Source organism: Homalodisca vitripennis, chromosome 6, assembly GCF_021130785.1.
Source record: "Homalodisca vitripennis isolate AUS2020 chromosome 6, UT_GWSS_2.1, whole genome shotgun sequence".
NCBI classification, from domain to species: Eukaryota; Metazoa; Arthropoda; class Insecta; order Hemiptera; family Cicadellidae; genus Homalodisca; species Homalodisca vitripennis.
In genome coordinates, this window is record NC_060212.1 from 52,163,391 (window position 1) to 52,178,510 (window position 15,120).

The 15,120-nt window shown below is 30.6% G+C and overlaps 1 protein-coding gene across 1 annotated transcript; it reads left to right on the forward strand.

Moving 5' to 3' along the window:
- The first annotated feature begins 7,832 nt into the window (after positions 1–7,832).
- LOC124364328 (putative defense protein) lies at positions 7,833–11,464 on the forward strand. Its single transcript, XM_046819704.1, has 4 exons — positions 7,833–7,991; positions 8,655–8,980; positions 9,508–9,599; positions 11,049–11,464. Exons 1-4 carry the CDS (start codon positions 7,976–7,978, stop codon positions 11,122–11,124), a joined length of 510 nt encoding a protein of 169 aa, XP_046675660.1. The 5' UTR covers positions 7,833–7,975; the 3' UTR covers positions 11,125–11,464.
- The last annotated feature ends 3,656 nt before the right edge of the window (positions 11,465–15,120 follow it).

The window sequence follows — 15,120 nt, forward strand, 5'->3', positions numbered from 1 at the left end:
GCAATTCGAGTATTTATTGCTAGGACCTCAGAAGTCACCACCACCATGTCTTATGGCCATTCGGTACACATACTATTGCAGCATTTGTGATATATGTTTTAATTTGGCTAACTTATATTGTTAATACTGAAATCGCCTAACAAGTGGTTGTGTAATTCATTGAAACAAAAAGTTTAATTATAGCATCCCCGATTAGAGCATTTATATAATTACATTTCCAGTATAATTATTATTACGTTATATAAGTCCTTTGACATTTGTTTAACTGCACCCAACTCGGAGACTTGTAAATAACGTAACGCGAGAGACAGAAACAAAAACATTTAAATCCGTCACAGCGAAATAGCTTGTGATATTTGTAGTCCCTGTGGGCGGTAATATCCGCATTTTTAACTGTCTGCGTCCCACCGCCAGCGTAATAGCGAGGCATTCAAACCATAACAACACTACGGTACGTTTTAACGTTCAAAATTAAAACTGGTGCAAGAACCCATATTGTATTAGAATATACTGGAAAATCTTTATTGGGCCTTCTAATGGGATTAACTCCAATCTGAAACTCTGTATGGTATATATTTATGAAACAATAATCTAAATTTTAATCAATGAAAGCGATACAAAGTTTAAAGTTAACCATGATATAATTGATGGGCGATTGTATCTCTCAGATAGGGAAATTGTGTGGATATGTGTTTCTTTATTGTAAAATACGAAAAATATATCAACTGTAACTCTAGTCGCAAAATAATAAGGAAAACAAATTTAGATAATCTTACAACGATATCTATGTACTGAAAAACATTGTGTTTATTGATGGACTGTTTGCTCTGCAGTTATCGTATGTATTCATTAATACATAATATGGCACCAACCATTAATAATGTGTAAAAATACTTAATTTATTATTATAAAGTGATATTCAGAAAGTATCTTCTCGAATAAAAATACTCAGTAGTATCTTTGATAAATCGGGGAAAAAATAGATTCGTTGAAATGTTGAAGATGGAGCTTCTATCGTCTACTTGTTAACTTATTTGCATTGAAACACATAAACCAATATTTAAAACATTTATTTCCGTGAGACCTTTTGATAGGAAAGCTATCTTCGTCAGACACATGACAAGATAGCCTTGCTATCAAGAGGCTTCACAAAAATAAAATGTTTAAATGTCGGTTTATGTGTTTGAATGTAAAAAAGTTAACATAAATTCGTCTTTAATACTCTTCTATATTTTTAGTTAATTGTTTAGGATAATATTATTATTACTTATATATATCCTTAACAGTAGCAATGTCACAACGTACCAATAGTTTATCCCAATCCAAAGCAGTGATATCGGAAATGGTATGGAGATACGTCTAGACCATTATATGTTAATATTTGGTACGGGATAACGTCCGTTTAGATTCCAAGTAACATCCGCTCTGCAGTTAAAATATTAGGCAGATATCAGTCCCTGCATTATATTTGAATTGCTTATATAAATCATATATTATATTCTTACAGTTGGAAGCAGTGAAATACGTAATTTTACAGAGATATATCATGACAAATTATATGTTAAGATTTGTTACAGAATAACATCAGTGTGGAGGATAAATATAAATCCTAGAAGATAAGTCAGATAAATATTTGCACCTCAATTTGGGATTGCTGATATAAATGTTATATTGTATTCTTACATCCTGAAGCATTCTATTCATTGCTATGCGTGATGTGTTTTACACAATTAATACATTTTCAAACGCATACTCAAATAAAAAAAACACAGCACACTGCAAAAATGCTATGTTTATTAAATTTTTCCGTTTGTCTGTCTTTGTGTGTTTTATTTTTTATTTTAAAATCCAGTAAAGATCTAAAATTAAAATTTGGTATAACTAGTAGTTTCCTGTCTAAAATCATGAGAAGAATTATTATTATATCATTATTTTAAGTTTCAGGACAGTTGACGGTTTTGAAGCTTAATACAATAACAAATAAAGAGTACAAATAATATTGTAGTATCACTAGATAAAGGAATACAACATTTTCCAATATATAATTTTTTATTTTGTGCAAGGCCTTTCTGAATCAAAGATTCCATCATCAGGAACTTCACAAATTAACAAAAAATTATTACAGAATCTTTGATTCAAAAAGGCCTTGCACAAAATAAAAAATTGTATATTGGAAAATGTTGTATTCCTTTAACTAGTGATACTACAATAAACCGTTTTTCCAATGCTCCAAGACTCTACACTCTACAGTACAAATACTATTTAAGAATAATAAATTCTCTAAATCTAATTATGAATATTTTCACGACTAGATCATAACAATCGTTCAATATATAATATAGATATAAACTTGTAAAAATGGCAATGCATAATTAACTATGCCGTAAAATTGTTATGAAAACTTTGCCGTGCATTACAGCAGTTGTGTTTTATTCTTTTACTGGTTCCTATAATAAAAAATAACAACATAAATATACATGGAGACAGGAGGTAAACGAAAAGACTACACTATTGGTTGCATTTAGGATTTAACTCCTGTTCCATAGAACAATATCCTACAGTTTGTTTAGAGAATATTATTTATGTGCTGTAATATTTTTAATTTTTTATCCAGGTTGTTAACAGTTTTGTCAAATTCAGTTCCTCATGTGAATTGTATTTTAGGGTGAAATTTAAATTTTCTTAGATAATTTGCATTTATCTTGTATTGCCGATTATTAGAGCGGTTACATTGTTGATATGCCTGTATCAATAAACCATTTTCATTGTGTGTGTTTTTTTAAGATTTAAGAACAGTTTTACAAGTGGTTAAAATATAAGTCTGTTATAGTGCCTGACTAAAGACAGCCCATTGCCAGACCATATTCTCCGCAGTAACTATTGCAATCTGGTATACACTGAAAATAATATTCTTTCAGAAATATACTAGTTGTTGTATTTATGTAACTAATATTGTAAATTTTAGAGTAATATTTACTTGCGGATTGTTTTCATTCTAGGAGCAAGAGGAGGAGTTAAGTAGCAATATATAATTGTGCCTTTTCAATATACACACACACACACACACACACACACACACACACACACACACACACACACACATATATATATATATATATATATATATATATATATATATATATATATATATATATATATATATATATATATATTAAAGGCACGATTAAAAGTCATTAACAGTTGGTGAGAGCTATTATTTTTGTTATAAAATAAAACAATAGAAATATTTTAAAAACTTGTAGCTTAACTCATAGTAGCTCTGACAATTCAACCGAATAATAGGCTGCTAGGCTGCTTGTGTATGCAAGCCAGATACTGCTGTGGTGGATATAGCGTGTAACAGTAATAGAACCAAGTTTATCCAGACCTAGGTGATTGATTAAATTTACCTCTAATGAGGCATAGGTACAACTAACTCTTGCACGTACTTTAATCCACGAGTGACACATTTTATCTTTTAAAACCAATCAAAACATGGATAACACATTTTACCTGGTGTCTGTTTCACCACTAAGTAAAAGGTAGCGTACCAAGCATTTTTTGTCCTGGATGTAACTGTTCCGTAATCATCCTGTAAAGCATACATATGTGCAGCTGCACGTTTATCGGCTGTCTTTCCTAATATATAGTAAGACATGTGTCTGATAGAAGGGGTTCACTGCCAGCACACACGTGATTATATTGTTGCCCATTATTGTAGTGAATTATCGAGTGGTATCTATTATTTAATACGGTTCTTTCTTTAAGATTACTGTAAAGAGTGAGTTATGGTAGTAATATTTAAGTACTTGTAATGTACTTTAGAATGGTAGCCCTAGGTTTATATATATGTGGCATGGAAGATAATTTGCGGCACACAAGGCAAATTCAGTAGATGATCGATTAAGAAATTAAAAAATCGAGGTGTTTCAAAGACTTCTGTTAAGCAGCTTTACCCTACAAAATTATGGATAGTGAAGCTTTATTCACTGTCCCTAAAATAAATGTAAGTATAATTGAGAAAGATTAAATTATGTTAAATTAAACAGACACTTCCTAACTACCTTAAAATTTCTGTAAAACAAGCTAATTAATGTATTGCCTTAGAGATTCAAACTACCTATAACATGTAGGTTTATTGTTATTTTAATAGAAAAAGTAATAGAAAAATAACAATGTTAATTTCAGCTCGAGTTCACATTCCACTTAGTGAAGTCTAAAGCTGTTATAGCTTTGACTCCTGGAATCTAGAATAAACAACCATATAAAGACATTCAAAGAAATTCAGTGACTAAGAAACGTAAAATAAACTCTCTACATTGTTTCAACATCAAAAACTCGTGGACTTACAAACAAATGTAATTGAGATGAAGTGGTGTTCACATTTTTTCACCAGATACACAATTTAGTGCACTGTGTTGTTGAGTGCAAATCGGTCCCGACGTTAGACTCAGGTGCATTAAGTGGAAAGTGAACTGGAGCTGAACTTAACATTCTTATTGAATCAACTCCTCCTAATATTTCTCTTTGTGTGTAAGAAACTTGGTTGCCCCACCGTGATTTGAGATCGTCTCAGAAACATCGCAGAAAGATTGTTTATATCGACAAAATCTAACAGAAAGTTTCTTTACGTGAGTTATTGTAATAGGTAGGTAGGTGTTTAATAAATATACCTAAAACTGGTGTTTGTTATGTTAAATAAAGATTAGCTGTATAACGAAAGCAGAGTAAATAAAGCTGTTCAAGAGAGCTGTTACGTTTGGAAATAATCGTAAGGTTTACATGTCGTATTACTTTTTAAAGTAAATTCAACTCCTAGTTTGAACTACCCATGTTATGAAATGAAAAAAGTGATTTATGGAACAATAGATTTATAAAAACATCATTTATTTACAGGTGTTTCAATATTATTTGTAAATTCTTGAAAAATTCAGTCACGTAACAATTTTCACGGCACAGTAAAAGCCTGGTACAATAGCCGGCTTTGCGATGAACTTCAAGACGATCAATTCGATCTTTACCTGATACATGTTTTAACCTAAAGTGGATTAAAATACTCGACCATGTTATTATCCGACTAGGAAACTTAGTAGTAGTTGCAGTCTATCCAGGTGGCAAAGACAAAGTTACTATGTAAGTCATATTTTAGACTGTACCTGTGATGAATAAACGATCTAATGCATTGAAAATTATATATAACGCTGTATTTAAACCCACCTTGATTGCCAAAGCTGTGAATGTTTTGCACATAATATCTTACAAAACTGGTTTCCTCCCTTAACAATTTTACCGTAACTAATAGAAGCAGACAGAAACAGAATACACGCAAGGAATACTAATGCATTTTGACTGAAGAAGTATTTTGAAGCTTACATATGCATACATTTTTTGATCGGATAAAGTCAATATTAATTATAGCATAAAAAACAAAGCAGACAACAAAAAAACGTTTTTAGATCTAAGTTGGATTCCAAAATTTCAAACATACGTGTTTATGTTTTTATTAAGTGCAACAAAATGAACTCAACTGTTTAAATGTTAATAATTTAGACTGAAGTTGACTCTTTTGGACCACAATACATTTTCAGTCATAACTAAGTTATATTTTTTTTTATCGCGTAAAAAACTAAGCATCGTTATAGAACTTGAGAAATCATAAACTGAAACTGATATGAAAGAGATAAAAGTAGACGCTTATAATCGATGTTTTATTGCTCAATTATGGTACTTGAAATATAAAATGAATCAAAGGGGCGGAATTTGAAATTGTTAACCAAATTATATTTTTGAGACTATATATTTATTCACACAACAAAACGTAAAACTAAACTGCACGAAATTATATTTATATTTGAAATCTCTCAATCATGCATACTGAATTGATATATACCTGATAGGAATAATTGTGTTTAAAAACTGTTAAAGCTACATCATCATGTTAGATTGTAAATGCTTTCACTAAGAAAGCTGGCAACTTCTTTTTTTTATAATTATCGTACTAATAATTAATTTTTTATTCTCTTAAACTACTTCTTTATTATAGTTATAACAAACAGCAATAATACATTATTGACACGATATGCACCTGAATTGTTCTACAGACACTTTTATATTTCATCCAGTGATGTAAGTGGTGAGGTAGTGGCAGACGGAGGTTAAAATGCTCTTTTAGACAATGTTCTTTGTACTAAAGTGATATATCTCATGAAACATGAATAGATGTTGATGCCTGTCAGTCGAGGATTGGATATTTTTGCCGATGTCAAAACCATACTCACACAAAGTACATTCAGACTGACACAGTAATTCAAAGGCTTGACAGGTTAAACAATTGTGTTTTTTCGACTAGGTAAATCCCTCAGATGAACTGCGAATTGTTTGTGGGCACGAATAAGATACATCTCCACAGAAATCAGTTAACACTGATGCAGTGACTGGATTAAAACCTTTGAGTTAAGAGAATTTTGTTTCTTTTTTTTTACTGGACTGACGAATAAATAATTTATATTTTATATCTATATATAAACAGTTTGTTTGAAAAATATAAAGATAATTGAAACATGTAATATACCTGTTATTAATTAAAGTCAATTTATTGGTGCCGTATTTGCAAACCCAAATCCTAAACTGTAGGCCTAATAAAAAATATGCATTTAGAATTAATATTTTGTACAAATATTAAATTGTAAAATCAATTAAACAGCTTCCTACAAAATAAATTAATAACATGACATGTCGATGTCGCTCGTGTATTTATGATAACTTAATAAAACAAATTATTGCAAAATAAAGTTAAAAGTTTGTTGAAATTTGCAATCCTTGCTTTGCTAACACCAACTCTCAAAACAAAAACCCGCTATAATTCTGGCAGTAAATGAACAACAAATCAAGGTGCCTTCTTCAAATTTTAAATTAAATAAGGCTGATTTTATTAAATTAGAGCTTTCAACATTCTAAGCCGGTCCGCCGAGCACGATAAATTGCGTCGTCAACGGAGAAAGGACACTTTACTCAGTACTAATTAAAACGATAGCCAATAGTCCGAAAGCCGTTACAAGAGCAATTCATACCTTTGGAATTCCAGTCCCAGACGCAAAAACCTTATCGGGTGCAATCAACTATAAATAAAAACAAGATAAACATTTAAAAATGCATTAAATATCTCAAAGTATAACATGCACACGCTAAAGTGCACGCGAAAGCCTTACGTAATCAAAATAAACGTAAAGTTCCTCTAAATAACATTTTTTTAAATTGGATGAAACAAATAACAAAAAAACATAATTGTGTAGATAAAAAAACCAACAAAGTCCTGCGTTTGATAAAACATATGTTCGTATGTACTTCTTCTTTGATTATGGTTTTCTTATTTGTATTTTCACGTACTTGTCCAATTATACAGATTATTATTATTTTTTACGACGCATTTTAATGCGTTGTCAAAAATATTCTTTATTCCTTTGTAGCTAACAACAAAGACAAGATATACATTATTTACATTTATATGATCTAAAATTTATTTGAGATTTTAATAAATACACTGGAGAGTAATAAATAACATATTGTTTAGATTGTTACATTGTTAAATAGTTTGTTAAAAATATAACAATAGATATATAGCGGTTATGAAGTGGAAAATAGATTACCTTCCCAAAGGAACTGATAATTACAAAACAATGAATATTAATAACAATACAACAATTAAATATAGAAAAGTATAGTAAATAATAATAAAACAACATCTTGTTATATAATACAACATTCAACCCGTTACATATTGATGGCAGACAACATCTAATGGAGCTAGAGATAAGGACAGAAATAGTCCAAACTCATCAAGTCACTCGTTGTGAAATGCCAACGTGATGTACTCACTCAAACGTTCGGTGATTAATCACCGTATCAGATCGTTATCTCACCTAAACACATAACACTGATGCAGTAGTTTTATTCTCTCGTCAAATATACACAAGCCATGATCTGGTCTAAAGGTGAGTTAGAAATATAATACACGTGTGACGGTTTTATAAATATTACATAATTATTAGTAAATTTTAGAGTTGTACCTTTAGACGTAAAATCTGTTTAATACAAAAAATACTAAGATATAGTAGGGATCACATGACGCAAAAATAATTTATTAAATTTAATATTGATAACTTCTGAAACACAATAACGTTTTTTTCTAAAACAATTCTCTGTTTGTTGATTATTTAATTTAAGCGTAGGAAATAAATTATTCTGCCTTAACATTTAATTTCAATTTAATAAGTCGTAAATGTTCGGCTTAGATTTAAATTTATATAAGGTTACGATGGTGTTCATTCAGAAATATACGTAAATTTGAAGATTTTCGATCAATAGAATCTTAACAAGATACATTAGAATAGTAGTTTTTCACTAGCAAGACTATATTTTTCTTTATTCGGTTCCACTGGCTGCTTTTTGTTTCCTGGCTATGGTAAAATTTTCAAATAGTAACTATTTTCTAGTGTCACTTAGTTTTTCCAGATATGACTTCACCAAAAGTTTTGTGATTCCTGGTGGTTCTTTCTGACTGCCTAATAACATAATTTATTAAAAGAAAATTATATTTGTAATTACCGCTAGTAACTACATACAAGTATTAGTTATTCTCATTTGAGTTTTTCCAGTTGTGATTCCACCGGCTGCTCTGTGTTTCTTGGCCATTGTACTCACTACCGTTCAAGGAAGGCCGGATGGTGCCCCCTCAGACGCCTGTGAGACTATGGACCCCAGCCATGGGGGTTCACCCCAGACCGGTCCCATGCCTTACACTCTGCAGCTGAACAGCCACAAGATCAACAGTGGGGGTAATGTTCATTTCACCATTAGAGCCCAGCCCCCCAACACGTTTGCCGGGTTCATGGTGCAGGCGAGGAACGAGAAGGGTAGGCCGGTGGGACTGTTCACTCAGAGCGACAATGTCAAGCCTACGGAGTGTTTTGGTGTTCCCGGTGTAAGTAGATGGACATAATGTTTGTTATTTACTACGTGAGGCAGAGTAAATGATCCTAGTATTTTTAAATAATAGGCTATTCACATATATAGATACTTACGAGGAAAATCTAAATCAAAAGAGCATAACATTGACACATTAGTATATATTTTTAATATATTACATATATTGGTTTTAAAGATTCGATAATAGTTAGGAAGCATAATTAAATATATTTTTGTAAATAGCGCATATAGTTTCTAAGCATTTCCTGTAAAGTAAAACGTGTAAATTTTACAAGCAAACCATTATTATAGTTCATTTTGATAATGTTGAACTTAACCAAAAATAAAATGCACACAGTTATTCCAGTTAAAGCATTTATGTTAAGTAATATCTCGGTCGTTTTACTGTTGAGCAGCAAACTAAATTAAATAGATACTGCAACAGGGTAATGTTTTTTGAGATTACAGTACATTGCTAGGTTTAAACGTTTTACTTCAATAAATTGTACAAACAAAATTCCAATAGTTCTGTCTGAATTCCAGAACACGGCTACACACGTGAACCACCAGCCGAAGACTGAGGTAACCATGAGCTGGAGTGCGGATCCAGGATACGCAGGAGACGTAATATTCCAGTAAGTAGTCCACGTGCAAATTTGAATATTATGAATAAAAAATTTCACCTGTACTTAACTGATAACTTCTTAGAAGTACTCGTAACTGTATAATCATTGTAGAGTTATTTTTAAATTGTGTTCAACAAAAATAATAGAAACCAAGTTTAAAATTTCATACTGTCAATAATATAAATATAAAAAATAAGTATATTTATAAAAATTTAGATACTTAACAGTTGATTTTAAGTACACCACTACTAAATTAATGGTTTATAATGTGTTTATGGAACATGGTTTAGCTCATAGCGCAACTGAATTCAGAATGTTTGGCAACATGCTGTACTATATATATCTAGCAGTATTTCTATTGAAGACCGAACTAACACAAATTTTTGTTCCCTAAATACTATCAAAAACACCTTGTTTAAATGCATTTTTAGGAAAACATATTTTCTACTCCATACATTCATGTTCTATACAAAATGGGACATTTTCTACATACATATAGCATGTATGGAGTATAAAATATGTTGTGACAGATTTTCCTTTACCATGACATGTGCCATACCAAAGTAATCACTACGTGGTACAGATATTCAAATGTAAAGACCACCAGGCGTACACCACAGAATCCAGTTCATAACGGTTTTTAGTATTATCCAGCTTGAGTATGATTTTTATATTTTATCTAATACAGAACTCTATTATGGTTTTTATGGTTCATTATGGTAAGTAATTGGATCTTGGAGATAGAATTCATCTAAACGTTCTAGACTTATATGTGTTGCAAACTTTGTTGATTGAAGATGCCATTCACCACACTATTAATAGCAACCCTCAATTTGTACAACTGAAAACTCAAACATTAAAAGTGCTCATAGCCAGGCAATAAGGAGCATTACAATTAACAGACATGATGTCTCTACAAGTACAATACTAATCCACTGTCTAGTAACTTACGCATCTCTGATATAAAATTGCATTATCACGATAGTAAGCATGTCCGATCATGAACCCCATTAAACCATCTGTAAGTTATTTTGAAATATTTGGAGACAAGAATATTATAGCCATTGATAATAATGGGTGAATTATCATAGTATGTTATAGTTGGTGTAGGGTAAGTAGGCCTCGTTTTGTAATAATAAGTTTCAATTGTTATTTTTGATTCTTTTCTATAATTATTTTTTTTATTTTAGTTAACAACTTAATAAACGTAAATCGTGTTGCCTGTATCTACTATGTTACTGTAACACAACCACAACATTTAAGTCTACCAATATTATATGTGTTACTGAACACTAACCAAGCAGGCAATAAACCGAAACTTTATTTTGAATTGGGTTTAACAAATGTCAAATAGCATACACCATTAAACTTGAGTTTATCATTACAAAATGGTTTGATATAACAAGAAGTAATATTGCTAACAATATTCTAACAATTTCTCCCACTTCTGTGTTGAAGCGCTACGGTCGCCAAGTCAATGAAAGAATATTGGGTGAGGCAGAGGGCAAGACCTCTAGCAGTCGTCAGGACATAGACCTTCATGTTGTATTGTTCTGTCCGATATCCAAGGTCAACACATTCACTGGAGCTTGTCAAAATAACATAGACCATTAAACTTGAGTTTATCATTACAAAATAGTTGAATATGTTATGAAACAATATTGCTAACAATATTCCACCCACTTCTGTGTTGCAGCGCTACGGTCGCCAAGTCAATGAAAGAATATTGGGTGAGGCAGAGGGCAAGACCTCTAGCAGTCGTCAGGACATAGACCTTCATGTTGTCTTGTTCTGTCCGATATCCAAGGTCAACACATTCACTGGAGCTTGTCAAAATAACATAGACCATTAAACTTGAGTTTATCATTACAAAATAGTTGAATATGTTATGAAACAATATTGGTAACAATATTCCACCCACTTCTGTGTTGCAGCGCTACGGTCGCCAAGTCAATGAAAGAATATTGGGTGAGGCAGAGGGCAAGACCTCTAGCAGTCGTTAGGACATAGACCTTCATGTTTTCATATTCTGTCTATTATCCACGGTCAACACATTCATTGGAGCTTGGTCAAAATTCATGATATATAACTTTTATCGATACTTTGAATTATACAGGAACCATCAAAAGAGTACGTTATTGTTTTATGTCATAAAGTACTCTGTGTCTTGACATGAAAGAAAATAAGGCATAATAACAGGATAAATATCTGTCATTGGAACCATTATATCTTACAAAACAGCGTTTCTCTCGCTCTTATCAGAATCAGTTGTTTGGTTTTTTATTTTTAACCAGATTTATATTTTGTAGTTGTAGCAACCCAAACGTTTTGTTCCACCTCATTAATCCTTTTAAACGTGTTCTATTTTTTTTAAATGTTATAATCAATTCTTTTACTAGTAAATAATACAGGTACAGTTCTTAGTACGGTAACAGCGGTCTAGTAACTTATTGATTTATTTAAATGTTATAATACAGATTTCAAAAAATTATATTACATTGTAACATATTAATATATTATTCATTGGTATATTAGCAAATTACACAGAAAAGTCACTTTAAAAGTTTACTTTTAAATCCCGGTCTATGCTCTTCATGCTTTCCTATATTTACCAAAAGTAGGAGAGACCGAGAAACACTGCTGTGTGTTGTTGTTCCAGTTCGATGGCATAGAATTAGTATGTCTAGAATTATACTTGCAATACAAAATTAATTATGTTCATCACTTATTTAAAATATAAATTTAAATTAATTCAAAACTTTAATACAATATGATTCAAAGCTTCAGACATTGAATTGTTTGTAAGTAATATTTAAAATATAAATTTGTTATTATGAACAAACTATGCATGAATTTGATTTGCATCCACAAATATTTTCTGGTAAAAATGCAGCAAAAGCTTTTTTTAAAGTTCTGGGTACAGAATTGCTGAAACACAAAAGAATCACTCGAGGTCAATTGGCAAGACCTATACCAAAGTGCAGCAAGTAAGGTCGTTGAGGGAGTGGCCCGTACAGCCGTACAGCCACTTACCCTCGTTCAATCAGAGATAGTCTGGGTTGCCAAATTGACATGTCCCCAGACTAACACAGAGCTTAACTTATTATCATGTGGTATAATACCAAGTAGTATGATGCCTTTGTTTTGGTAAAAATAACCATGTTTTTGTATATTTTTGGAATTATCATTGTTTGTTGCATAAGCAAGCAAATCGCTAACGAATTACGTTGGCTGACCCAACATATTATACTTTGATGGATGATATGATTAGGATTGCCATTAATTTTAGTTGTTTTAAATTTCTTAGGCAGTCACAATACAATAAACATTTTTATATATAGTTTGGAAAATAAAATTAACCATTCAAAATCATTATTATATTACGTATTATAAACATCTTTCTAAATAGTTTATAATAAATTTAATGCACTTAGACCAATACAAATATATTTTCTAAATATTTTATTTAATCTGATATTAGGTGCTATGTGGAATTCTCTTTAACCACAAGTGAGTGACAGAAACTAAATTGTGCTGTCAAGTCAATCAGGAGATACAACTACCCAGCTACTGCTACTGTTTATTGTTTGTTTCTTGAGATAAAAATACTTTTCTTAGTAGTACGGTGTTAATCGTTTCTAGCCAAATACACATAATTTAAATATATTAAATAATGTAACTGTAGGCCTATTACAAACTATGTGGTTGTTGTCGAATAGAACATTTGACTTTCTAACACATACAAACAATTATAATTTTAAAATCTTTGGAATTTATTTAAAATTTGTTAGTCTGTTATTCTATAAAATATGATATTCCGAGTGCGCAGTAAAGTATAACTATGTTTATTATATAAACTATTTAAACATAAATCTCTATAGCGTCATTGGATTTCATTCCAAGTAAAACTTAAAAAACGTATATTCACTATGATTTACGAAATTGGTATTATTAAGTTTAATGTTATAGTGTTTTAGATTATTCACAAGTCAATGATATAAGATAATATATTATATTTCTTTAGCCTTTCCTTATAAGTAATGATAAGCATTCGGGTAACTGTTATTACATAGTAATTTTTTTTACCCTGAATCGTTAAATGTATAGAAGAAACTAGGCCTCGCGAAAGCTATTGGAAAGATGATTGAAAAAAATTTGAACTTTATTAACTCTCTGTTGACACAAATTATAAAGCATTAAATAATAACAAGAGTTTATTAACTTCGGAACGTAATTATATTGTTATTTGTGACTTTAAAATTCCTGCTTGTAGGAAAATCAATATTAAAATTTTTTTTCGTCAAGATGGATAAACCAGATATTAAAAATAGTAAATCTTCTTACAATATCGCATTTTTAAAGAAATACATTTTAAAATTTATTCAATAATAATAACAGTCTATAATAATTTTAATAAAAATAAAAGACATATTGCCAACCAAAAACACACATTTCTTTTTTGGTTATAAAACACTTTTGGGGCTATTAAATGTATAAGACTATTTAAAACAGCTTTAAAATTGATTAAAGAATCTATAAAATAATCAAAAATAAAAATTTAGTATTTAAAATATTCACTTATTGCATATGAAATTAAAAAAAAAGAATGGTGCTAAAACTGTAAATGCTTCCATTGAATCAAATCCCATGAGCAAGAGGTTTAACATTATCTGTACTAATTAGTGAATAAAGCAATAAACTGTCCTAAACAATTCAGAGAATAAAAGCTGTGGTAGAATTTCAATTACAGGACCGATATAAAAGAAACAATACATAATTAGCGAATTGTATCATTTTAGTGAATGAAAACTTTGTGTAGAACAGTGGGAGTTATTATTTAGCGCCTTCCAGCATTTATAACAATAGCATTAACACTGTTCCAGTATATGTAAATTCTACTTTTTAATTAAATGTGTCATTCCACATTCTTTAACTCTTTCTAAGAAATAAATTTGAATTTTACCTGTGTTTTTACAAATTTCCCTTAAATTCTCAAATATTTTGTATTTTTTGGTTGGAACCTCTAGAAGAACTATACTTTTATATTTTCACTTCCCTAAAATCTACAACAGTAAACATTTTACACATGCTCATGCTCTCAGCAGACAATAATATGTGTGAAAAGATATTAAACGACTATATCTGTTAAAACTGTAGAATAAGTATATTTTTTAACTTCCCGCTGCCATGTCCTCGAGATATGAAACTTCCACGCGCGTGTCTTATGAGTTACATTGAACATAAAAATAAAACCTTTTGTTTATAGAAGTGACCCATAAGGATTTAAAAAGAGTTGGAATACCTATAATATTTTTTTATTTAAAATTCCTGATTACTTGGTATGACTGAATTTGAAAACACGTACCTTATAGTCTCAAAAAAGATCAAAACTGATTTTTCAAGAAAATCAAGCCGCCATAGAAGCCGAAATAGGGTTAAAAAATCCTAACATAAATATATATTTAGTTTTTCCACCTCTCGCTGTCCTATATAGATGACATTCAACAATAAGTAAAGTCTCTTTAAACTG

Excerpts from the sequence above, each read along its gene's own strand:
- LOC124364328 (XM_046819704.1), top strand. Across the intron at positions 8,981-9,507 it reads AGTGTTTTGGTGTTCCCGGT|AACACGGCTACACACGTGAA; the intron begins GTAAGTAGATGG and ends TCTGAATTCCAG. Across the intron at positions 9,600-11,048 it reads GCAGGAGACGTAATATTCCA|CGCTACGGTCGCCAAGTCAA; the intron begins GTAAGTAGTCCA and ends TCTGTGTTGAAG.